Source organism: Scyliorhinus torazame, chromosome 28 (genome assembly GCF_047496885.1).
Source record: "Scyliorhinus torazame isolate Kashiwa2021f chromosome 28, sScyTor2.1, whole genome shotgun sequence".
NCBI classification, from domain to species: domain Eukaryota; kingdom Metazoa; phylum Chordata; class Chondrichthyes; order Carcharhiniformes; family Scyliorhinidae; genus Scyliorhinus; species Scyliorhinus torazame.
In genome coordinates, this window is record NC_092734.1 from 27,055,100 (window position 1) to 27,082,310 (window position 27,211).

Consider the following 27,211-nt stretch of genomic DNA (forward strand, 5'->3'; position numbering starts at 1 on the left):
CCCATCACCCCCGACCCCCATATTAATCAAAAAATTCCCCTGAATCAAGAACACCAGATGTGTGCTTGAACTGCTGTTACACTCAGGGCTGCAGATCAAGAGCTGGAAGGTGAAATTGGACAGAATAGTTATTTCTTAGAACATCAGAACTAGGAGCAGAATTCGGCAATTTAACCTCTCGAGCCTGCTCCCCCGTTCAATACAATCATGGCTGTTCTCACCGTGGCCTCAACTTCACTGTCCTGCCCGTTCTCCATAACCCTTCAACCCATTACTAAGTAAAAATCTGTCGAACTCCTCCTTAGATTTACACACTGTCCCAGCATCCACTGCATTCTGTCGTAGCGAATTCACCACTCTTTGGGAGAAGTAGTTTCGCCTCATCTCTGTTTTAAATTTGCTACCTTGCAATGCCATCCGAGAGGATAGGAGGAGGACACTCGGCCTCTCGTTCTAGAATGCCCGACAAGAGGAAAGATCCACTCCACATCTACTTTATCCATAACTTTGTCGCCCTACAAACCTCAATTTGATCTCCCCTCATTCTTCTACACTGAAGAGAGTATGGGCCTGGACTGCTCAATCTCTCCTCATAAGACAAACCCCTCGGGCGGGATTTTCCGTTGGCCGGCGCCGAGATCGGGCGGAGAATAGCTCCCGACGCCGAAATCGCGGCAGGCGCCGGTTTGACGTCGAATCGCGAGCACCGCTTCTTCGAAAATGGCGTCATTGCGACGCACGCAGCACGTCGTTGAAACCCTATTCGCATCTCATTGCAGTGATCTGTACATCTGCACATACACCAGGGACTACAGCACAGACATAACAGCCACAGTATCACTAGAGGGCAGCACTAGAGGCGGGTATAAAGGGTCCGACCCAAGGGAGGATCCGCCTCTTTTAGAAGCACAGGGCTAGTGAGCAGCAGCACACAGAGACAGCTCAGCACAGGTAGCTTACCTTAGCTTCTCTTGTTTTGCCTCTTGACTGTGTGACGTCTAGTTAAGCTCTGGAGACAGAACAAACCTACTGAATAAAGCATTTGTATTAACTGGAAGGCTACGATCTTTACTCAGACACAGAAAATAATATTCTCATTAGCGGGCCCACCCGCGATGCTCCGCCTCCGATGGGCCGGGTTCGCGATGGCATGGGCCACGTGTGCTCTCAGCAATCGTGAACCTGGCGTGGTGGCTGCGGAGAGAGAGAGAGGGCGTACAGACAGCGTCCAACACCGCCAGACTTCTCCGACAGCTGTGCTGCTGGCCGGGGGCGGGGGCTTCTGCCAGGGCCGAGGGGGTGGTGGGGGGGGGGGGGAGAATAGTAGGGGGTGGCCAGGAGATGGGCTGTGGGGTCGGGGTGGACGGGTACGGAACACCAGCGGCTGCGCATGCTGCTGTTAACCCGCTATAAACCTTGCGCCCTGGGTCGTATAGATGACCCCCCCATGGGGCAAAACCCGAAGTGCCCTCTGGCCCCAGCCGCCCCATCAGCTGGATGGGCGCCCCAGCACAACCTGTCCCATCTTTTCATGTGTGTGTGTGTGTGTGAGGGGTGTGTTGTTTAAGCCCGGCTGCAGCCTGTCAGCCCTGAGAGTGTCCACCATGCACCCAGCGATTCCCGCACCGTTTGTCGTGGGTTCTGCTGGTGTACCACGCAGTGCCGGAGCTAGCCCCTCACCGGTAGCAGAATTAGTGCGGGTGTGGCGTTGATTTTTCCGACATGAAGGTCCATGGATTCTCCGTTAGCTTCAGCACTTAAAGCTCAGGAATGGAGAGTCCAGCCCCTCAGCTCTGGAATCTGGTGAATCTCTGAACCGCCTCCAATGCCGCTACATCTTTCCTCAAATAAGGCGGCCAAAACTGGACACAATACTCCAGGTGCAATCTCACCAGTGCCTTTTGCAGTTGCAAAAACATTTCTTTACCTGTATACTCAATTCCTTTAGCTATAAATGCCAACATTCCATTCACTTTCTTTATTACCTTCCGAGGGTCAGTGCAGAGTCGATGGGCCAAATGACCTCCTTCTGCACTGTAGAGATTCTATGATTCTCTACCTGCTGTACCTGCATGCTACCTCCAAAATATCTGCATTCCTCTAAATCTGGCCCCCTGAATGATCCTGAGTTTAATCACTTCACCATTGGTGGCCTTAACCTCCCTCTTTGACCCAGGTTTTGGACATCTGCCCTAATGCATCCTCGTGGGGGAACGGTGCCTTTCTTTGTTTGTTTATTGCTCCCATGAAGCGACTGGGGGCCCACCATTGTCTGGACCATGTTGTTGAACCCCTCAGCCATGGTTGGGGAGAACTCAGCTATGGTTCAGAGTTGTCCCATCATGAATCTAAACTCTTGCCCCTGGCTTTCCATTGCCGATGCCACCCTTGCAGCATTGGCCTGGGAGCCAGGCATCGCCGGCACCATCTCCTGAGACAGGAGGCTTAGTGTTGGGTGGGGTTACTGGGTTGTGGGGATAGGGTGGAGGTGTTGACCTTGGGTAGGGTGCTCTTTCCAAGAGCCGGTGCAGACTCGATGGGCCGAATGGCCTCGTTCTGCACTATAAATTCTATGACTCCTCCATTTAGCCTTCCAGTTGCCAGCGTGCCACTGACAACCCCTCCCGGTATTCCCGGCTCTGCCTCGCCATCCCAAGAAGCTGAGGGACAAAGGTGGCTAGAGGCACGGCGCTTTGCGAGGGCACAGCTGAATCCTGGGATCCGGCAGACCTCTGACTGTCCGATCCCTAGGCCTCCATGCGTCAGAGAATGTGTGGGGCTCACCTGAAGCCTGCCTGCTAAGATCGCCCACCGAGGTATGTGCCTCTGCGATGGTGGATGGTGCGGGTGAATGCTGTGACACATCTTTGGTGTCGTCTCGAATATCTTCTGTCATGCCAAGGGTGGGTGGTGAGACATCGCTGGTGGACAGCCAGGCATCGGGGGATGTTCCTGCAAGGAAAGGAACATGTTTTTAGTACATGGCTTGGTCATGGGTTTGGAGTACACGGAACTCACTTGCGTTTGGTCACCTGGATGGGAGTGCAGTGGCTCCTCACGTTTCTCTCGCAGACCCACCTCGCTTTCAGCGCAGATCCACTCCTGCTCTACCCCTGCGAGCTCCAGGGCTCTCTCCTCGAACGGAGTCAGGGATCTCAGCTCCAGCATCGCACCACCACCCATCTTCTCTCACTCGCGATGGTTGTGGACGAGCTTCACCTGCAGGAACACAAGTGGGGATGGACACCAGGCAGTTCAAATACCAATGATTCCTGGCATGTGTGGGGTTGGCGTGTGACAAGGGAGGGTTTCTGAAAAGGCATCCCCGGGGTCGTGAGGAAGCTTGTGGGAGGCGACATGTGCAAGCGGCAGGCATTGACCAATGCTGTGCCCATCTCCCAGGCGGGATTAGTCACGAGAGAGTCTCCTGCCAGCCCGAGGGTAGATTATGCCCCCCCTCTCCTCCACGGCATCCTGCATACGGGCGAGGGCCCGCTCCATGAATGAAGGAGCAGATTTCCTCACTGCCATCCTCCTGACTTGAATGACTTGGGCAGCACAGCGGCACAATGGTTAGCACTGCTGCTTCACAGCTCCAGGGTCCCAGGTTCAATTCCCGGCTTGGGTCACTGTCTGTGCAGAGTCTGCACGTCCTCCCGTGTCTGCGGGGTTTCCTCTGGGTGCTCCGGTTTCCTCCCACAGTCCAAAGATGTGCGGGTTAGGTGGATTGGCCATGCTAAATTGCCCCTTGGTGTCCATAAAAAAAGATTAAGTGGGGTTACCGGGTTACAGGGATGATATAGAGACGTGGGCTTGAGTGGGGTGCTCTTTCCAAGGGCCGGTGCAGATTCAATGGGCTGAATGGCCTCCTTCTGCACTGTAAATTCTATAATTCTATGATGTTATGACCCTCTAAACGTAGCGTCTCCCTTCATTGAAGAGCTCGGATGACCACCCGGGGCTGGCTAATCAGATGCTTCATGTCTCAGGCGCTGTGTTTCTCGCGTGGGGGGAACAAAGAATTCTAAGTGCCTAAAAATTTGCGTTCCTGGGGCGGGATTCTCCCCCACCCAGCGGGGCGGAGGGTCCCGGTTGGATGGCATGGCAGGAACCACTCTGGCATCGGGCCGCCCCAAGGGTGCGGAAGTCTCCGCACCTTTAGGGGCCAAGCCCTCACCTTGAGGGGCTAGGCCCGCGCCGGAGTGGTTTCCGCTCCACCGGCTGGCGGGAAAGGCCTTTGGCGCCGCGCCAGCCCGGGCCGAAAGGTCTTCGCCGGGCGATGCAGATCGGCGCATGCGCTGGAGCCTCAGCAGCTGCTGACGTCATCCCCGCGCATGCGCAGGGGAGGGGGTCTCTTCCGCCTCTGCCATAGTGAAGACCATGGCGAAGGCGGAAGAAAAAGAGCCCACGGCGCAGGCACGCCCGTGGATCGGTGGGCCCCGATCGTGGGCCAGGCCCCGAAGCCTGTCTGCGCCGCCTTGTCCCGCCGTTCAAAAGGTGGTTTAATCCACGCTGGCGGGACAGGCATTCCAGCAGCGGGACTTCGGCCCATCGCGGGCCGGAGAATCGGCGGGGGTGGGGCCGCCGACCGGCGCGGCGCGATTCCTGCCCCCGCCAACCGGCGCGGCGCGATTCCCACCCCGCCAAATCTCTGGTGGCGGAGACTTCGGGACACGGCGGGGGCGGGATTCACGCCAGCCCCTGGCGATTCTCCGACCCGGCGTGGAGTCGGAGAATCCCGCCCCATGTGTCAGATCGACTGAAACATTTTGAACTCCTTTTCATTATCCACAGATGATACCAGACCTGCTGTGCATTTCTAGCATTTTCTGTTTTTAGTCCTTGATATGAAAAGTTCTGGTGAGGCAGGTTTCAAGCCAGGATTGTAACTTCGTGGTGACTTTGGCTGACTTCTCCTCACGTTGATAGAAATCGATCTGGGATGGACATCAACTCAAAATGTAACCTGAAGCTTTATTGAAAAGCAAGAGGCCACCCTGGTTTAAGGGCTTCACTGAGTCTAATCTGACTGCAGCTTGAAAAGGTCGAGCGAATAACATTCCCCTGGTCTGGAGTAACTTCCAAACAAAGTTTTAAATATGCAAAGAGTGCCCGCCCACTTTTAAACTGGGGCTGATAGTCTCAGAGTGCAATCCCCCAGCCCAGTGATAGAATCACAGAATCCCTACAATGAAATGAAAATGAAATGAAATGAAAATGAAAATCGCTTATTGTCACAAGTAGGCTTCAAATTAAGTTACTGTGAAAAGCCCCTAGTCGCCACATTCCGGCGCCTGTTCGGGGAGGCTGTTACAGGAAGTACAGTGCAGAAGGAGGCCATTCAGCCCATCGAGTCTGCACCGACCCTTTGGAAGAGCACCCTACCTAGGCCCAATCCCCCGCCCTATTCCTGCAACCCCACCCTAAGGGGACAATTTAGCCTGGCCGATCCACCTAACCTGCACATCTTTGGACTGTGGGAGGAAACCAGAGCACCCGGAGGAAACCCACGCAGACACGGGGAGGAATTACAAACTCCACGGTTACCCGAGATCAGAATCGAACCTGGGTCCCTGGCACTGTGAGGCAGCAGTGCTAACCCACTGTGCCACCGTACCGACCAGCGCCCTCAGCACTGAACTAGTGTGGTTAACACAGCTCCTCTCTCATCAGTTAAAATGTAAACACGAGTGCCCCCCCCCCCCCCCGTCAGCCTCTCTAAAGCGCTCGGATCATCCCCATGTGAGTTTAAAAAGTGCCCTGGGGAAATCACTATCAGTAGGGATAAATCCACAGTTGAAGCACCAGTGAAGAGGGGCTCTGTGCTATAATAAAAGTGAACCTTTCTGATTTGCAACACAGTATTGAGTTGTTGACGTCTTAAACCTTTAACACTGTATCTACGCAGCTTCTGAGTAACAGTCAGCTTGCTCCTTCAATTTGTTACTTGTTCTTTTGATAGATACTAGAAATCCTGAAAGTTCATTTCTTCACTTGCAGCAATGAGGGCAACAATGTAACAAGAAGTGAAAGAGATTTAGACATCTGATAAACGTGGAGAATATCACATGGGGCTGGCGTAAGATAGTGAATTGCTATGAAACATATAACTTGAGTTATACACCACACCGTAGCACCAATTTGCATTTATATAGCGTCTTTGATGCAGGAAAATAGCACCAGGTGTTTCACAGATGTGCAATAGATACAAGTTGACACCGAGCCACATCAGGAGACATTAGGAAAAATGACCAAGGATCTGACCAAATTACAACAACACTTGTATTTATATAGCACCTTTGATGTGATAAATGTCCCCCCATACTTATAAAAAAACAATTGCGCAAAAAGGAGAATCTTTCCCTTCGAACACAGGTCCCCATTCAGCATTTAAAATTGGTGGGTCTTCTCCCCCATGATATTAGAGTGGTGAGTCCTTAAAACAGTGCACAATTAAAACTCTCATTCCAGCTTTCAAAGCCCTCCATGGCCACTCCCACCCGCCCCATCATCACTGTAATACCCTCCAGCCCTGCAACTCTCCCAGATCTCAACAATTCTGGCCTCTTTCGCATCCCCAATTCCAATGCCCAATTTTCAAATCTCCAGCAATGGGCTCTGATGGAATGCGGCTCCACACTTGCAAAATTGCTATTTTCTGGGTAGCAGTTAAATGACTGATCACATTGGTTAAAGATTCACTTTCTTCCGAATGCACCAGCCCTAGCTTCCTCCTGCCTGTATAGTGAGCGAAAGAAAGAAAAATGGGTAAATAACCCAGTTTACCTCGATTCAAATGCTAAATCTATCGTTGTGGTGCAGGTGTGGTAGCCGCTGGAGTAAAATTCTGACAGCAAATTCCTGCTGTGTTTAACTGCATGTGTGTGGACTCCAGAATATTCCAACCCATTCACTTGATAATAACCTCCCCTCCCCAAACTGCCGTTCTCTGTGCAGCATCTGGGCCAATGGGTCGGTTGTCTACTTTTGTTCGGCCATTCACAATCTAATTTCTTTATCTGGTACTCTCAGCATCCTTCTTAGCCTGAATCACCCCCATTAGTCTTCTGTCCTCGACATCTTTGCCAATCTCCACCTATCTCTGGCCCCCTATCGAGCCCCACCACTACACGCACCCCTCCAACAACAGTATAATAAAATCACGACAGTGCAGAATGAGGCCATTTGGCCCATCGTGACTGCACCGACCCTCTGAAAGGGTCATAGGGTCAGGCCTCCACCCTGTTCCCTTAACCCAGTAACCCCACCTAACCTAACCTCTTGGACACTTAATGGGCAATTGATCATGGCCAATCCACCTAACCCGCACATCTTTGGACTGTGGGAGGAAACCGGAGCACCCGAAGGAAACCCATGCAGACACGGGGAGGACGTGCAGACTCCTCACAGCTAGTGACCCAGCGGGGAATCGAACCTGGGACCCTGGAGCTGTGAGGCAGCAGTGCTAACCACTGTGCCACCCCATTTCCAGTTCTCTCGAAACGGTAGCCCTCTTCTCACCCCACAGATGCTGTCAGAGGTGGGGGGGGGGGGGGGGGGGGAGATTGTCCAGCATTTTCCGTTTCTGCTGTCCAATTTTAGTGGATAAGGCTCCACCTCGATCTGGTTCCCCCACATCAGAGGCACTGTGCAAATGCAAGTTGTTGTTGTGACTGCTACCAACGCATGAAGCTGAGAGCATTGCAATCAAGGGGGAAACATTTTACTTACATCTAAATTCCTACAATAAAAAAATCAGGAATGAAATATTGGAAGGCTTTTAATTTACTAAAACCATCAATAGGAAATTTGATAGTAAATGGCACTAATTTTTGTTTTGTTGCCGACCGAGCGATTCTTTTCCTTGGGTGAAAATTTTGCAAACATGTTTTTTTTAAAAGGAAGCTTGTGTGGGAGTATTTGGTTATTTGTGTTTCCGGGTGTTTGGGGGCTAGAGGCGGTTGTTGGATTTGAACAGTTGCTCTCTCTTTCCAGGCTGGATGCTGCCCGCAGTCTCCCAGCCTCACTGCGCTCCCTCTGCCCCCTTCGCTGAAGCTCTCCAGCGGGGCGACCTGCCTCAATGCGCTCGCTGGCTGCAGCAGGACCGGGCAGTGCTCAGTGCCAGAGGTAAGAGCAGCTCTTGAGGGTTAGGCAGCAACCTGGGCTGCACCGGCCCTTACCCCTGGGGGTGGGGGGACAGGGATAGGCCACTCTCCAGCTTAGGCAAACCAGCAAGTGACACCAGGGCTCACATTGATCTCCAGCCCCCTCCCCCCCCCCCCCCCCCCCCCCCCACACCCCAGACCCCAGTGTCCTCTTTTGGATTTTGGCCTGTTCAGCACCGAGTTAAAGTTGAGGATTAGCTCCCCTCTTGGTCTGGAAGAGGATTGAGGGAGATGCTCTCTCTCTCTCTCTCTCCCCCTCCAGGATGTATCATGGGGCCTTGCTGCGCAGACGTTTTGTCAGGAATCAATTATGGGTGGCACAGTGGGTTGGCATTGCTGCCTCATGCCGCCAGGGACCCGGGTTCGATTCCCGGCTTGGGTCACTGTCTGCGTGGGGAGTCTGCACGTTCTCCCCGTGTCTGCGTGGGTTTCCTCCGCCTGCTCCGGTTTCCTCCCGCAGTCCAAAGATGTGCAGGTTAGGTGGATTGCCCGTGATAAATTGCCCCCAAGTGTCTGAAGGTGAGGTGCGGTTACAGGGATAGGGCAGGGGATTGGGCCACGGTAGGGTGCTCTTTCAGAAGGTACGGTGCAGACTCGATGGGCCGAATGGCCTCCTCGCGCACTGCAGTGATTTTGTGAGTTGAGAGAACAGTTTCTGTAAGCGGGTTGGTAAATTGAGCGCACATTGGTCATGGAGGTAAGACAGCTGACGAAGGAGGCGAACGGGAGAGGGGCAGAGTACTATTGAACGGAGTGAAATATTGTCACCCAGACAATCAGGGCAGTGGAAGCGGATTCATAAGAACATAAGAACTAGGAGCAGGAGTTGGCCATCTGGCCCCTCGAGCCTGCTCCACCATTCAATGAGATCATGGCTGATCTTTTGTGGACTTAGCTCCACTTTAGCTGGTTTAGCACAGGGCTAAATCGCTGGCTTTGAAAGCAGATTTAACCCTCAGGAGCTGCTCAAGGCAGACCAGCAGCACGGTTCAATTCCTGTACCAGCCTCCCCGAACAGGCGCCGGAATGTGGCGACGAGGGGCTTTTCACAGTAACTTCATTTGAAGCCTACTTGTGACAATAAGTGATTTTCATTTTTTCACTTTCCGGCCTAACACCATAACCCTTAATCCCTTAGCCTCTACTGCTTCACTGGGCAAGGAATTCCATAGATATTCAGTAACCATTTTCCAAATTGGAGTTGGATATCAAGTTGGAAAGGGGACATTTGCGGGGCTGAGGTTAAGGGAAAGATTTGGGGGGCGGGAGAGGAGGAGGAGGGGGGGTTCTAATTGGATAACTTGTACAAGGAGCTGGCAGGAACCCAGTGGACTGAATGGCCTCCTGTGCTGTAAGAATCTTTAGTTCCCAGTGAGTTGGGCCTAGATCGAGTGGGAAGTTGAAGCATTGCAACTGTTGGTTGTGTGGGGAGGAAGAAGATCAATTAGATATGAACATTGTGGATACCGAGTGCCTGGCTAGGGCACTGTAGTTAAAGAGCCTTCAGGCATTGACCTCAGGACCTTTTGATGGACTGGCTGTGTTTGTGAGTCACAATCCAACAAGATTCAACACCTTGCGAGTCAAATCCAGGGTGGCAGCAAAGACTTTATTCATGTTAATTTGCTATATAGGTATTTTTTTATTTGTTCGTGGGATGTGGGTATTGCTGGCCGGGCCAGCATTTGTTGTCCATCCCTAATTGTCCTTGAACCGAGTGTCTTGCTCGGTCATTTCCGAACAGGGCAGTTAAGAGTCAACCCATCATCACATGTAGGCCAGACCGGGTGAGGACGGCAGATTTCCTTCCCTGAAGGACATTAGTGAACCAGCTGGTTTTTGTTTTACGACAATCGGACATGGTTATCATTGGACTTTTAGTTCTCAATTTTATTGAATTCAAATTTCACCGTCTGCCATGGTGGGATTGGAACCCGGAGCGTTATCCGGAGCAATACTCTGGGTCTCGGGATTACAAGTCGAGTGACAATACCACTATGCGACCGCCTCCCCTTTATTATTGGATATAAAGTCCAAGTGTTGGGTCTCGAAATCTAACCTGATACACCGTCAGATGCCTAACGTGTGTGGGTAACACAGCAGGTGAACACATTGAACAACGTTTCTTTATTCGCTCTTGGAATGTGGGGCATCGCTGACGTGGCCGGCACTTATTGCCCATCCCTAATGGCCGTTGAGAAAGTGGCGGTGGGTCGCATTCTGTGGTCCACGCACATCCGCAGTGCATTTTGCCACGCAGCCCATTTTGCTTTCGGCCATTTCAGAGGGTGGTTAAGGGTCAGCCACGTTGCCATGGGTCTGGAGTTGGCCAGACTGGATGAGGACGGCAGATTTCCTGCCCAAAGGCTATCCAGGGAACCAGATGGACTTTTGCAACAATCTGGTAGGATTCTGATGATTTTATTCGAGATTAATGAATTCAGTTTAAATGGGGTGGCATTTGAACTCAAATCTCTGGAGCATTAGTCTCTGGATTGCGAGTCCATTATAGTGTCCCCTTATTGTAATAATTCCAATTAATTAAACAGAACTGTATCAAAAGGAAGATTGAAATAGAGTTCAATTAAACACACGCACAGATGAACGACTGACTCCAGTAAGCAGCTAATAAAGATCATTTTTTTGGGGATAGACAGTATCTGACCGGGGACAAATCTTCCTGAACAAAGAAGTTGGGAAACTTTGTTCTTTAACCCTTTCTTTCCCCCACTTGATGAACAAAGCGATGGTGACACAGGGAAAAGGTTCCGATCCAGAATGCGGTGCCTTAGTGTTATGGAGGCAGGTTTAATCACGGCTTTCAAAAGGGAATTGGATAAGCACCTGAGGAGAAACAGGGAAGGGACAGGGGTATGGGACTAGCTGAGTTGCACTTGCAGAGAGCTAGCACAGACACCATGCAACTGAGTGGTCTCCTTCTATCCTGTAATTTTAAAAATATTTAGTCATGGGATATGGGCGGTGCTGGCTAGGCCAACATTTGTTACCCATCCCTAATTACCCTTCAACTGAGTGGCTTGTTAGGCCATTTCGGAGGGCATTTAAGAGCCAACCATGTGATTGGGGATCTAAAGTCACCTGTAGGCTAGACCGGGGTAAGGACGACAGATTTCCTCCCCTAAAGGGCATTAGTGAACCAGATGGATTTTTACGACAATCGACAATGGTTTCATGGCCGTCATTAAACTTTTAATTCCAGATTTTTATTAAATTCAAATTCCACCATCTGCCCTGGCGGGATTCGAACCCCCAGAACATGACCCTGGGTCTCTGGATCAGTAGTCCAGTGGCAGTACCACTACACAGCTGCCTCCCCTCCTGTGCCCACCAGTAATTAAAATCAGGGATGCTGAAGGGGAGGGGAATTAGGAGAGCTCTCCCGGAGGGTTGCGGGGCTGGGGGAGATTGATGCGTGTCAGGAGCGTGTAAGGATTTGAAAACACGGGTGAGAATTTGAAAATCGAGGCTCTGCTTGCGAGCCGGTGTAGAGCAACGAGCACAGGACTGGTGGGTGAACAGGACGTGTGGCGAGTAAGGACACGGATAGCAAAGGTTTGGCTGATCTCTAGTTCATGGAGGTTGAATGTGTAAAGGACCCTTATCTCTCATGGTACGTAAAGAGCAAAGGCCAGGATTTTCCCCCACGGCAGAGGTGGCGAGCCATTGAAATCTCCGTTCACGTCAGTGGGACCCAAATATCCCACAGGCGGGAGATGCCGGAATATTCCGATCAAACAGAATGCAACAAAAGACTACCGATTGTTGCAAAATGTCTGGATATTTACTGGACCAATGACAGTCAGGCATTGAGTGCAGGTGGTGATACAATAAGGAAAAATGGTGCGGTTGTTTTCGAAGATGTATGTCACCTGTACCCGCCCTTAACGGACCAAATACCGGCTGTGGATTTAACCACAAAAAAACAAGACTTCACCGTAACTGAGACAGCTGTTGCTGCAATATATCCAAACCCTGATTGATATGGAATATGGGGCATTGATTTTACCTGTGCCTGATTGGGAGCACCTTTCGTTCTCAACGCTGTCCTCCCAGAGAGCCAGTGACGCTGTGGCGGTGCTTTACAAATATTTGCCACCCTTCTGCTGAGAGAGGCGAAATGCCGCGATGTGATCTTGTTTTCATTTCTGACAGATTGAGGTTGGATAAGTCAGAGCAAATAGATTCTGTCGATGCATTCCATACATTGCGTTCCTTGTGAAAACCTTAATTTATCGCCAGACTGCGTTTTAAAATATACAGGTCCGGACAGTTTTACAATATTACGAGCTGTCTTTTCTTTTTTCTGCCCTTAACACTTACTCTGGACCGACACTTTGTCTCTTTACGATAACCATTACCAATTCCTCTGCATTTCGTTCCATGACATTTTATTGCTTTTTTTTAAACAAACAATTTTAATGAGGTGTTTTTGGCATTACAAACAACAACGATATAAAAACAATGTACGAAGAACAATAAACATAATGCAAACACCAACTCCCATCCCTCCCAAGACTACACCCAAGTGTAAATAACAAACAAAAATAAAGTAACCCCCCCCCCCAAGCTGCTGCTGCCATTGACCAATGTCTATCGTTCTGCCAGAAAGTCTAAGAACGGTTGCCACCGCCTAAAGAACCCTTGTACCGACCCTCTCAAGGTGAATTTCACCCTCTCCAATTTAATGAACCCTGCCATATCGCTGATCCAGGATTCCACGCTTGGGGGCCTCGCATTTTTCCACTGAAGGAGAATCCTTCGCCGGGCTACCAGGGACGCAAAGGCCAGAATTCCGGCCTCTTTCGCCTCCTGCACTCCCGGCTCCTCTGCCACCCCAAATATTGCGAGCCCCCAGCCCGGTCTGACCCTGGATCCAACCACCCTCAACACCGTCTTCGCTACGCCGTTCCAAAATTTCTCCAGCGCTGGGCATGCCCAGAACATATGGGTGTGATTTGCTGGGCTCCCTGAGCACCTAACACACCTATCCTCACCCCCAAAGAACCGGCTCATCCTTGTCCCGGTCATGTGTGCCCTGTGCAGCACCTTAAACTGTATGAGGCTGAGCCTCGCGCATGAAGAGGAAGAATTCACCCTCCCTAGGGCATCTGCCCACGTCCCCTCTTCGATCTCCTCTCCCAACTCCTCGTCCCACCTACCTTTCAACTCCACCACCGAGGCCTCCTCCTCCTCCTGCATCACCTGGTAAGTTTCCGAGATCTTCCCCACTCCCACCCACCCCCCCGAGAGCACCCTGTCCTGTACTGTGTGTGGCAGTAGCCGTGGGAATTCCACCACCTGCCGTCTGGAAAACGCCCTTACCTGTAAGTACCTGAAGGTGTTCCCCGGGGGGAGCCCGTACGTCTCCTCCAGCTCACCCAGGCTCGCGAACTTCCCGTCCACAAACGGGTCCCCCAACTTTCGTATCCCTGCCCTGTGCCACCCCGAAAACCCTCCACCTGGTCTTCCTGGGGCGAACCGGTGGTTCCCCCGTAATGGGGTCCACGGCGAGGCCCCAACTTCCCCCCTATGCCGCCTCCACTGCCCCCAAATTTTGAGGGCCGCCACCACCACTGGGCTCGTGGTATACCTCCTTGGAGGGTGCGGCAGCAGCGCCGTTGCCAGCGCCCCCAGATTCGTACCCACACAAGACGCCGTGCAGCCCCCTCCCCCTCCATCACCCACTTGCGCACCATCATCGCATTGGCAGCCCAGTAGTACCCACAGAGGTTGGGCAGTGCCAGCCCCCCCATCTCTACTCCCCTCCAGGAACACCCTTCTCACCCTCGGAGTCCCTCGCGCCCACACAAACCCCATTATACTCCTGTTAACCCGCCTGAAAAAAGCCTTCGGGATAAACACGGGGAGGCACTGGAACAGGAACAAAAATCTTGGGAGCACCGTCATTTTGATTGACTGCACCCTACCCGCCAAGGACAGCGGCAACGCGTCCCACCTCTTGAACTCCTCCTCCATTTGCTCCACCAGCCTTGTAAAGTTAAGCCTATGCAGGGCCCCCCAGCTCCTGGCCACCTGGACCCCCAAATATCTGAAGCCTCTCTCCGCCCTTTTTAGTGGGAGCTCGCCAATCCCCCTCTCCTGGTCCCCCTAGCTGAACTACGAACAGCTCGCTCTTCCCCATATTGAGCTTGTACCCCGAAAAGTCCCCGAATTCCCTAAGGATCCTCATTACCTCTGGCATTCCTCCCACCGGGTCCGCCACATACAGCAGCAGGTCGTCCGCATAAAGCGACACCCTATGCTTTACAGTGACACTCTCAAGGCGAACTTAATCTTCTCTAGGCCGAGAAAGCTTGCCATGTCGGTTAGCCAGGTCTCCGACTTCGAGGGCTTTGAGTCCCTCCAAGCTAACAGTATCCGTCACCGGGCTACCAGGGAGGCAAAGGCCAGAACGTCTGCCTCTTTCTCCTCCTGGATTCCCGAATCTTCCGACACCCCAAATATCGCCACCTCTGGACTCAGCGCCACCCTTGTTTTCAATACCCTGGATATGACGTCCACAAACCCCTGCCAATATCCCCGAAGTTTGTTTTCTTTTGCTTTTTAATCCCTTCCGCCCTCTAACCTATCCCTGACCCTTTCTTTTGTTCTACCTGACTCTGCCCTTTTTCAACAGCACAAAATCCACCGCGTTTCTATCTCCAGTCCGTTCCAAAGAAGGGTCACCTTAGACTTGAAATGTTAACCCTATTTTCAGTCTCCACAGATGCTGTCAGACCTGCTGAGGCTTTCCCAGCTCTTTCCGCTCTGATGATTGCTGGGTATTGTTTGCTTTGTGCATGGAGCATTTCCTTAACTTCGCTCTATTGTCATGTGAGAGTACCTTTAAGAAATGGGTGTTTAAGAAATGTACCTTTAAGAAATGGGTGTTTACCAGTGATGTCAGAGTGTGGGTGGAGCTGGGCTGTCTTGTCAGCTTTTTACTTTAGTTTTAGGCTGTTTGCTGCAGGGTGTGTTTTAGTTTCGTTTTCAGTGTTGGAGCTGAAGCCAGACAGAGCAGGTGTACTGTTGATCTCTCTGCCATGAAAAGACTATCTCTTGATCATTTGGTGAATTCAGAATTATAAATGTTCTCAGTAGTGAATGCAAACCTAATGTGCTTCTGTCAAAAGGTGTTTCTTCTGTCTTCCGGATGTTGTTTGGGAAGTTATTAAGGATTACTTAGTGTTGTATTCTTTGGGGGTTGTATTTGAATTGATGGTTGCTAAGATGTTCACTGTACATTTCAAAAAGGTTAACTTGAGTTCATAGAATAAACATTGTTTTGTGTGGCTGCCCTTTATACCCCTGTTGGTCCAGCCCTCTGGTGATCATGTGGTGCTGCTATCTACCCATTAACCCCTTGTGTGCATGCACCTACAGAGATCACCACATCGCCCCCTTTTTAATGTGCTACAGGTTTTCTGTATGGTGTAACGAAAACGAAACAAACATAATGAATTAAGTCAACTGGGAACAGATAAAACAAGTAACGCTGTGTACAGAATGGGATGGCATTAATGATTGTACAAAGTCAATCAACGTTTAAAAAGTCCAATTCTAACGAAAAACATTGTGAGTCCAGACTGTCTGCGTTTGATCAGGTGGGTTGATCCTTTCGCCTGTCGTTGAGGTGGCAGTGTTGATGTCGCTATGTCGTTGTGACCGTCAGTGTTTATGTGTGTCCGAGAGGACATCGTGAGACATCGGAATGGTCGAAGTAAAGTTGACGTTAGTAGCGGACTTTCTTTTGTGCTTGCAGTGTGGACCCCGTATGTCATCTTTTTTGCAAGCTGGGTTGGGTGATTGCTGCAGCGCAGACACAAAATCATGAGATCTGTCGTTGTTGTGGTTTTGTTCACTGCTTTGATCAACAGTGGGTAGACATTTAATGTCTGCTGCTGGCTGCTCATACAAGGCAGATAGACCGCCATAGTCTTCCTCGTTCACGGCTGTCGCTCCGGAGTCGTCGCTTGTGGCCATTCTGGAGCCTGTCAATGAGCTCGCCATGGAGGCCGGTATCACTCCCTCAGTGGAGTCAATCTGTGCTCTCTGTGTGGCGTCGCCTTCTGCTAGGATATATGACATGTGGTTGTCATCCATTTTGTCGACGAGCTGCCGTGTCGTCATGGTACTGGATACTCCCAGCACGAGACTGGTATGGGGCTTGGCAGCCATGTTGCTGCTGCAATGACCATCAGATCCGGAGAACTGATCCATGGCTGAGTGGCACTCGTCAGCGAGCGAATCATCGCTTCTTGTCAAGGATGTGTCACGGTGCTCTATTTGTCCAATGAGGAACTCATCCCCTGAGTAATCATCGTCAATGAACAAATCTTTTGCTATGGATTTGTCATTGTGCTCTTCTCTTTGGGTGTTGCAAACGGTATGTTTCAGGGTGCTGCGGCAGTGATCTTTAACTGTAAGTGGAGGCTCGAGCTTCATTCTGTCGCTGGGGAAAATAATTTTTTGTTTTGAGACTTTAAACCCCGTTTTGTTCACTTTCGGGCATTTTGGATGAGGCGTGGTGATGTAAGGTTCCTCCGTTACCGTAACCGTGTCCACACCGTAGGAGTCATCATAGGCAAGGTCATCATTTTCGGACAGGTAATCACTGAATATTGGTTGGCGGTCCATAGATGCCACGTTCTGAACGTCGCAGGGTCTTAGTTGTTGTCCCGTGGAAGTCATCTGTAGCCCAGCTCAACGTTTGAAGGCACAGTGGTTGTGCTTTCCACACCTCAGGCACTGTTTGCCATAAGCTGGACATTGCCCTTTTAAGTGGGTGTGTCCGCAGTTATGACACATCATGATGCCGTCCTGGCACGTTCGCGCATGCGCAATAGCGTTCTCAGCCGGTTCCAGTCTCCGTGTGAACTGCGCATGTGTGTGGGCCACTTGCAGATTCGCGGGCGCGGGATTGCCGGTGGAGGAGCGCCTTCGAGAAGCCTGCGCCACCATTTTGACTGCTCCAACCTCGTGGTGGAGGCCTTGGTCCCGGTAGGTAAAGTGTTGATATTGTGCTTCAGTGATTTCATGAGCAGAACATAGTTGTGTAGCCATTTCAAGATCAAGATTCTTGTGCTTAAGGAGAGATTTTCTGAGCATTTCCCTCATCAGAAATGCCACCGACAATCTGGTCTCTGATGAGGGAGTCACGGAGGGTCTCATAATTACAGGATTGGGCCAGCAGCTTTAAGTCAGTGAGAAAGCTGCTGAACGATTCTCCTGGTGAACTTGAAGCGTTCAAATGTTTCATTCACCTCCGATTTGCAGTGGGTATCGAGTTTTTTTTATAATTGTGTCCCACTTATTCTTGTCCTCCCCTTCGGCATGGGTAAATGAGTTACATTTCTCCATGGCCGGTTTCCCTGCCGCAGCTAAGAGGGCTGCAATTTTTTTTCATCTGGCGCAGCGGTCATGTCCTTAATTTCCAGAAACAAATTAAATTGTTGCAGGAAAATCTTCCAATTATACTGGAGATTACCAGAGGTTCTGAGGTGTTCTGGAAGTGATTCCATTTTACCGGTTTGTGCCCGAGAGATCCGAGTGCAGCGATGCCTTCCTTGGCCGATATCTTATCCGAGTTTTTTTTTTTTTTTTTTTTTTTTTTTTTTTTTGTTTTCTCTTGTCTGTCAAACCTAAGCTAGCTAGTTTCTATTTTCATTGTTGAGGCCAACACACTCCGTGGTACCATGTAGTGTTACCTGCGTGGTCGATAACGCGTGTTACTCAATCCTTGGCTGATGGTGTGGTCCTCTGAATCTTGTTGAAGAAGACTCGAATCGTCCAGTAACAACAAAGGTTTATTAAGTAACTATAACTATTAATGCGTGAGTTCTTTACCTTAACATGGGAACTAGGAATTGGATAACAAGATTTAACAATTGTAACTAAATGTAACTCCACGAACTATCGATGTGATTCTGATGTTTCCCTGTTCACAGCACACCCGAGAGAGAGACAGAGACCCCGTGTGGCTGCCCTTTAGACCCCTGTTGGTCCAGCCCTCTGGTGATCATGTGGTGCTGCTATCTATCCATTAACCCCTTGTGTGCATGCACCTCCAGAGATCACCACAATTAATACTGCAATGAAGTGACTGTGAAAATCCCCTAGTGGCCACACTCCGGCGCCTGTTCGGGTACACTGAGGGAGAATTCAGAATGTCCAATTCGCAATTAACAAGCACGTCTTTCGGGGCTTGTGGGAGGAAACCGGAGCACCCGGAGGAAACCCACACAGACACGGGGAGAATGTGCAGACTCTGCTCAGACACTGACCCAAGCCGGGAATCCAACCCGGGGCACTGGCGCTGTGGAGCCACAGTGTTAACCACTGTGGTATCGTGCTGCCCTAGTTGTTCCCTTGGTTACAGAAAAAGAAACACTTGCATTGATATCGCGCATTTCTAATCCTCTGGATAATCCAACTGCTCCACAGCCAATCAGACACCTCAGAAGTGCAGCCACTGTTGTAATAATGCAGGAGCCCCACCAACCGATTTCCACACAGCAAGAATCCACAAGCAGCAACGGGTAATCTGTCCTTTTAGTGACGCTGATGAACGGGTACATTTTGGTCAGGCACCCGAGGGGGCTTCCCTGCTCCCCACTGAAATAGTCTCATGAGGAATCTTTTACACCCTCCCGAGCAGGCCGATGGGGCAAGGGAGGTCGGTAAGCAAATTGTCAAGAGGAAATGGAGGGTCCTCCAAGGGATGTAGACAGGTTAAGTGAGTGCGGCACATGCGAGTATAATGTGGAAAAATGTGAGCTTATCCACTTAGTCAGGGAGAATAGAAAAGTGGAATGTTATTTAAATGGAGAGAGAGAGACGGCAGAACTCAGTGGTACAGAGGGATCTGGGTGTCCTGGGACATGAATGACAGAGAAACATGGAAAGTAGGTGCAGGCGTAGGCCATTCAGTGCATCGTCCCTGCTCCAACATTTAGTGTGATCAAAGCTGACCCTCTATCTCAACGTCACACTCTCGCTCTCTCCCTGTACCTGTTGATTTCTTTATTGCCTAGAAATCTTAGCGATTTCTTTCCTGAAGTACACTCAGTTGTGCTCGCTTCGGCAGCACTGAAACCTAAATTGGAAGATTACATGGCCCCTGCATAAGGGTGACATGCAAATTTGGGGAGCGTTTCCATATTTTTTATTTGATACATTCAGTGACTTGGCCTCCGCAGCCTTCTGTGGTCGAGAATTCCACAGATTCATCACTCTCTGAGTGAAGAGGTTTCTCCTCATCTCAGTCCTAAATGGCCGCTCTATGTCCTGGGACCGTGACCACTTGTTCTAGACCCTGCCCTCAGCCAGAGAAAGCAACATCCCTGTGTCCAGTCTGTCCAGCCCTGTCAGAATTGGATACGTTTCAATTAGATTTTCCTCCCTCATTCTTCTCAACTCCGGTGAACACTGACCCGCTCAACCCAATCTCTCCTCGTACGACAATCCTTCCAATCCCAGGATCAGTCTGGTGAACCTTTGTTGCACTCCTCCTATGGCAAGTATATCCTTTCTCAGGTAAGGAGACCAAAACTGCCCTCAATACTCCAGGTGTGGTCTCACCAAGGCTCTGTGCAGCTGCTGTAAGACATCCTTGTTCCTGTACTCAAATCCTCTTGCAATGAAGGGCAACATATCTAACTGCTTCTTGATAAAAGGTAATGGTTTGGCCTCAATACTTCCTGTGGTAGTGAATTCCACGGGCTCAGCACTCTCTGGGTGAAGAAATTTCTGGGGGGGGGGGGGGGGGGGGGGGGGGGGTAGAACAGGAAACCCCATTAACACACCACGGGCCCATTGTGTTACAATGTAACGGCTCAATGATTAGCACTGGTGCTGTGACCGGTGTTTGATTCCGGCCTTGAGTGATTGCCTGCGTGGAGTTTGCACGTTCTCCCCGTGTCTGCGTGGGTTTCCTCCGGGTGCTCCGGCTTCCTCCCACAATCCAGGTTCGGTGGATTGGTCGCACTAAAATTCCAGGGATGTGCGGGTTAGGTTACGGGGATGGGGCGGGTTGGGCTGGGGAGTTGCCCTAGGCAGAGTGTTCTCTTGGAGGGTCAGTGCAGACTCGATGGGCCGAATGGACTCCTGCACTGTCGTGCTTCCATGATTCTATTCTGTGATAACTGACTTTGAATTAACAAAGAATACTGTCCGTACTTGAAATATTCTGTCTCCGAAATATCATATGGCTCATGATGTAAATTTTAGGTTTCACCACGAGATGGCAGTGTTGTCTGTTATTGAGATTGGGGAAAGAAACTGAGCATAAACTAGACTCAAAAGCAGGAATGGGCGGATTGTCTTATGAGGAAAGGTTGGAGAGTTTAGGTTTGTATCCACTGGAGTTTCGAAGAGTGAGAGGCGAATTGATTGAAAAGTTTAAGATCCTGAGAGGTATTAACAGGGTGGATGTGGGGAGGATGTTTCCTCTTGTAGGAGAATCTAGAACTGGGGGGGTGGGGGGGGGGGGGGGGGGGGGGGGCGGGGTCACTGTTTAAGATGGCGATGAGGAGAAATCTTTTCCCTCCGAGGGGGGGGGGGGCGAGTCTCTGGAACTTTCTTCCTCAAAAGGCAGTGGAAGCAGTCTTTGAATATTTTTACGGCTGAGCTCGATAGATTCTTGATTAACAAGGAGGTGAAAGGTTAAGAAGGGGGTGAAAGGTTATCGGGGGTCAGTGGGAATATGGAATTGAAGTTCCAATCAGATCAGCCGCCATCTTATTGAATGGCGGTGCAGGGACGAAGGGCCTACTGCTGATCCCAGGTTGTATGTGGTGTTCTGTTGGACCATATCTTGAAGAGAGATTGCCGAGCCATTTTATTTCAGGCCACCAGGGGGAGCGTTGAGTTGAAAACAGCCACGGGCTGAGACGGACGGGGCAGAAGAAAGCAGGTTGAGATCGTGAGACATGAGGAGCATCGGTTATAAGAAAAGTAAAGTTGGGGACCGTGGTTATAGGCTGAGACACATTGCTAAGACCGACCAGTAACCTTAAACAGCCTGGAAATCACTGCAAGATAGACCAAGGATACACAAAGTTAAAACCCAGTCTCCAGCACACAAATGGGTCATTTAGTTGAACTGGTCGATTAGTCTAGTAAACCTCTGAGCTGCTTCTCGTGCATCTAAATACTTCCTTTAATATAGTGATCAATACCGTACACCGTACTCCAGATGTGGGTCCCACCAATGCCCCGTTCAACCTCGGTAATCCATTCCCCTCAAAATTCACCAAAACATTCTATCAGCGTTCCTAATTACTTGCCGTACCTGTCCACCAGCCTTTCGTGATTCACTTCACAGCCAAGTAAGTACTTTTTGAAATGTAGTCGCTGTGGTGATGTAGGAAATGTGGCAGCCGATTTGCACTCCGCAAACTCCCACAAAATAGCAATGTGGTAATAATCGGATAATTTGTTTTCCTGATGTTGATTGGGGGATGAATGTTGGCCAGGGCGCAGGGGATAACCACCTGCTTTCCTTCAAAATAGTGCCAACGGATCTTTCACATTCACCCAGACATACAAGAGGGGCCTCCGCTGCAAGACGGCCCCTCCGACAGTGCAGCACTACCTCGGCACTGTTTTGGACTGTGTGCCAGCTTTGATTTTTGCACTGTAGCCCTGGAGTGGGACATGAACTCAAATCTTTATGTCTCCAGAGGCGAGAATGGTACCAGCCACGGTTTACTGATTTTTGTTCCCTTTGCTGCATTCGGTAACCTTTCTGTTCCTGTTCTCTCGAGGTTGGCATGGCTTCACCCCCCTTCACCACACGGCGTACCGTGGCCACAAGGCATTGTCGCATCTACTGCTGGAACATGGGGCGGACAGCAACCTTCCCAACGATGCCGGAGAGACACCCTTTCATTTTGCTTGCAGGTGAGTATGGATTACTGCACACGGGACAATCGGATACACAAACGATGGGAATACCTGTTGACAGCAGTGTGGTCATCCCGGCCAATGGGGGGCTTCCTCCAACGGCGCAACGAACCGGGTGGGGGGGGCGCGGACACGGAAAACCCCACCCACACTGGGGCTGTTTAGCACAGGGCTAAATCGCTGGCTTTGAAGGCAGGCCAGCAGCACGGTTCAATTCCCGTAACAGCCTCCCCGAACAGGCGCCGGAATGTGGCGACTAGGGGCTTTTCACAGTAACTTCATTGAAGCCGACTCGTGACAATAAGCGATTTTCATTTCATTTCATAATTTCCACCGACAGAATAAAACGGCAGCTCGCGGCTTCCGTGGTATCCAATGGGGCCATTTAGACTTGCTGCTAACAACACTGCCTCTGTCGGTCATCGTGCAAATGGGGCATTAGACCACGCTCAGCCTCGCAAAGGCCTTTGTCGGAACTAATAGAGCCATTGTACACTTCATTCTCATAGGAACAGACAATAGGCCTTTCAGCCCTTCGAGCGTGTCCCACCGTTCGTTAGATCATGGCTGATCTGTATCTTAACTCCAACTACCCACCTTGGTTCTCTATCCCTCTATACCGTAGCTTAACAATTAAAAAAAATGTATAATTGACCCCCAGTGTCTACAGCTTTACGTGGAAGAACGATCCAGATTTCCATCCGCCTTTGTGCAAAGTAATGATCCCTGACATGACCCCTGAATGGCCTCGCTCTCACCTTGAGGCCGACTCCCTTGTTTCGGAATCTCCCATCAGCCAAATCCCTTTCTCTCTAACTGTCCCTCATCTTGGTAGTTTCTCCACGCCACACGTGCTGAATGGTTAAAACCAGTGTCTCCTTTTGCTGATCACTCTAGGCGTGGGGAACTCGGCATTATACATGAAATGGTAAAGAGGGGAGCAGATGTGACAGCGCTGGATTACCAAGGCAAGACGGCGCTCCACCAAGCCGTGTCTGGCGGGAGTATGTAAGTATTGACGTTTCGGGGCTGCATTTTCAGTACACTTCACACAATCCGTCATGGACATGCGAAAACTCCTTGAAAACTGCCCTAGGGTTCCCACCTACATTTATCCCCGAGAGAGAGAGAGACAGAATGAGGCGTGCAGGGAAATTACAGAGAAGTGTGCACAAATTAGAGAGTAGCGATATTGGTGAGATTTCAATAACCCCAAGTATCAATTGGGACAACGTTAAGAGGAAAGGGTAAGCGAGGTGGAGGAATTTCTGTAATGTGTTCAGGAGAACTTCCTTGATCTGTATGCTCTTGGTCTAACTAGGAAGGAGATGTTGCTTGATCTGGTGAATGGAGTGGACTAAGTGTCTATGGGGGAAAATTTGGGCAAGAGTGATCATTGTATCAGAAGTTTAGGTTCGTAATGGAGAAGAGCAAGGAACAATTTAATGTGGAACTTTGAAACTGGAAGAGAGCTAACTGAGAGGGGGGGGTGAAATAGAGCCAACGGCTGACAGGAAAAGCTGTAATGGAAAACAGGTGATCTTTAAGGAGGAGATATTTCAGGCACCGACGAGTTAAATTCCAAGAAGGATTAAGGTAGAGGAACAAAAGACGGGGCGAGATTCGTTGATCCTGAGGCTAAGTGTTGACGCCATCGTAAGCGCCGTCGTGTTTTACGATGGCGTCAACAGGCCCTCAGGAGCAGCGATTCTGACCCCGACGGGGGGCCAGCACGGCACTGGAGCGAGCCACACGGCTCCAGCTGCGTAGACCGTTGTCAAATGGGCGCCGCGGGTCTCCGCCTGCGCGCTGCGGCCGGCGCGAACCCGCGCATGCGCACTGGCTTCCTTCTCCGCGCCGGCCCCGACACAACATGACGCAGGGCTGAAGGGGCCGACGTGGAGTAAAAGAGGCCCCCACCATGAGAGGTTGGCCCGCCCATCGGTAGGCCCCGATCGCGGGCCAAGCCACGGTGGAGGCCCCACCCTGGGGTCGGATCCCCCCCCTCCCCACCAGGTCGCACCCTCCCCGCAAGATGGACGCAGAGGTCCCGCCAGGTAAGACGACACGTGAACGGCGCCGGCGGGACTAGGGCTTTCTTGGCGGCCACTCGGCCCATCCCGGGGGGCTGCGTTGAGCGGCCCTGACTGGCGCTGCGCCGGCGCCGATTCTCCGGCGACCGGAGAATCGATGGACCGGCGTTGGAGCGGCGTCACGCGGATCGCGCCCGGTCCTGGGTCAGAGAATCCCGCCCAGGGTTCCCTGGATGATGAGGGAGATCGAGAATATGGTGCAACATAAAAGGGTTTGTGTGATGCATGTCAGGTACATGAGAGACATAGTGGTATTGTCACTGGTCTAGTATTCCAGAAACCAGGGAAATGCTCTCGGGACCCGCTTTCAAGTCCCACCACAGCACATGATCGGGGGGGGGGGGGGGCATGCAGCGTGAATACCACTGCGGGGAACTGCAGCGTCAACACTAGAAAGGACAGGAGGTAACTGAGAGGGGGCGCGAAATAGAGCCAACGGCTGCGTCAGGGCCAGCATAAACTGGGCAAGCGGAGGAAACGGACCCAACTGAACTGGATTGGAGGGGACGAAGTGGCCAAGCTGCTCTTCCCGTGAACTGGTGGCAAAGGGGAGGTGCCGACCTTGGTGATCCCACCCTCCCCCCGACAGCCCCTCCACCCCCAACAAGCCCCTGCATCTAGCAACATGACGGTGCCACAGAAACACACTCCTGCAGTACGTTTACCGAGTCCGTTGTGACCGACAGTCAGCTGGGAAGCCCTGTGGAAAAATAACTCCTCCTTAATTGGCTCCAGTCTGTAGCATTTGTCTACAGTAATATACACCAGTATATCATGGTGCAGACACACACACACTGATGGACACACAGTGGGACCAATCAGCATACTCAACACCGCAGCCAATCACCAGTGAGAGCACACGCACTATAAAGACAGGGGACAGGAGAGTTCCCGCTCATTCTAGTAGCAGCCAGCTCGGAGCACAGAGCTCACAGCCTGCAACACAGACATTCACCATGTGCTGAGTGCACCACCTGGTTAGGACTAGGCAAGGGTCAACAGTTAAAGCTGGTATTGCATTTACCCACAGTTCAAGTATGTCAATATAGTTAACCTTATAATAAAATAGAGTTGCAGCACTTCCAGTGTTGGTGACCTGTTTTGTGATCCAGAACACCCAACACATCAACATTGAGGCAAGTTTACCCGGAAATGGTCATCGGATGTGGGAGATGCTACTGGATGTCAAACAGAGTTTTAGTTTGGATCTAGAATCAAGCTTGATGGGAAAATGAAATGTCAAAAAGAACTTTTTGGTCTAACGGAATTTATGTTATCTCTTATGTTTTTGAATCAGACAAATTGCAGTAACGGCCTTGGGAATGGGTGCACTAGGCTTAAAGATAATTATAATTGAGGGGGCTGAATTATAATTGAGCTGAGAGCACAGATAGAAATGCGAGGGAGCTGCCCTCAGAAATGAGCCAAAAACTGTATAAGAACTGCTGTTCGATGTATTGACTTTGTCTTGCTGGTGTAACTCTCAAGAGATACAGTGGTTTTAGCCCCGGCCGAGAAATAAACATGTTAAAGTAACGAGGTGTTCGACTGATCATTTCATCCGGAATGGCTGCAAAAGAATCCTCATGCAGACCAATCAGAACGCAGCTTTTTACCCAGGCATTAGTAGAATTGGGATTGGCAGGATTGAGGGTGGCACAAGACTGGCAATCCGGAGATTAGGAGTTAAAGTCTAGTGTGGCAGCTGTAAATTCAATTCTTGACTGTCACCAGAACTAACTGATTGTGAAAACTGCCAGATTTGTCATCTTTAAACAAAAATCCAGAAAGACTTTTGGTTATAGAACGCTTCTCCTGACCACCAGGCCTCCCAAAGCTAATGAAGTGCTATTTGAAATCCAGTCACCGTCGTGATGTGGGAAACACAGCAGTCAATTTGTCCGCAGCAAGCTCTCTCAAACAGCAGCGTGATAATGACCTGTTTATTTGCGATGTCAATGGGGAGAGGAATATGGCCCAGGACCGGGAAGAACTGCCCCGCTCCTCTTGTGCCGTGGGATCTTTTACATCCACCTGGGGCCTCGGTTTAATGTCTCCTCTGAAAGAACGTGCCTCCAACAGTGCAGCACTCCCACACCAGTGGAGTGTCTGTCTGCCTTGATTTTTGTACTCGACCCCAGAGGTGGCATTTGAACCAGGAACCTTGTGACTCGAGTTGAAAGTATTATCTGTCATGATGGGTGTTCACTATATGTGGCCATGAGTATTGGACACTGTATGGTATTCCAATAAGATGTGGTAAAGTACACTCTGTACAACTTATGGGGTTACCTGACTTGGGCAGTTTACAGATCACATGTTCGGGAGTTAACCAATACGGTGGATTAAATGATTTTCTTCTTGCGATTAACTCGGTGACCTTTGAATGTTCTTTCAACCAGAGACATTACCAACTGAGCCACAGCTAACACTAAGTTGGTCTAGCCTTTGCATAAATCCAAATTTACGCTTGGTGACCCAGCAAGATACGTCGATACCAGGGCAACCGTACATCTTGATGGTGTAACCTGAGTAAGGGTGGAGGAATCCATACAAAGTAATATAAAAGGGAATAGCTGCAAATGCTGGAATCTTTAACAAAAACAGAAAATGCTAGACAATCTCAGCAGGCCTGACTGCATCTTTGCAGAGAGAAGGGAGCTGGCGTTTCGAGTCTGGATGATTCTTTGTCAAAGTTGGAGAGAACTGGAAATAAATCAGATTTATACGGTGTGGAGCAGTGGGGCTGGAGTAAGGGCCAGCAATAGGTGGAGATTGACAAAAGATGTAGCGGGCAAAAATACAAAGGGAATGAAAATGGTGGTGATCGTGGCTAAGGAGGGTGTTTATAGTGCCACGTTAGGAGATCAGAATGTTTAATGGGAGAACAGAGGGAAGCAGTGTGTCAAAGGACAACTTGTAACAGGGAACAGGTGGCCCCGGTGGGGGGAGGGTAGACAATGGTGAAGGAGAATAAACGATCGGTGGAAGAAATGAAAATTAAATAGGGAGAAATAAAAATGGGGT

At 50.5% G+C, this 27,211-nt stretch overlaps 1 protein-coding gene and 1 pseudogene across 1 annotated transcript in view; both read left to right on the plus strand.

Moving 5' to 3' along the window:
• Positions 1 to 7,938: 7,938 nt before the first annotated feature.
• Positions 7,939 to 27,211, plus strand: part of LOC140403617 (palmitoyltransferase ZDHHC17) — a 44,454-nt gene continuing 25,181 nt past the window's right edge. The window contains exons 1-3 of the mRNA XM_072491733.1: positions 7,939 to 8,127; positions 21,953 to 22,088; positions 22,989 to 23,099. Coding sequence (XP_072347834.1) covers positions 8,001 to 8,127; positions 21,953 to 22,088; positions 22,989 to 23,099 — 374 coding nt within the window. The 5' untranslated portion in view covers positions 7,939 to 8,000. The remainder of the gene's footprint in view (positions 8,128 to 21,952; positions 22,089 to 22,988; positions 23,100 to 27,211) is intronic.
• Positions 19,257 to 19,351, plus strand: LOC140403704 (U6 spliceosomal RNA; annotated as a pseudogene).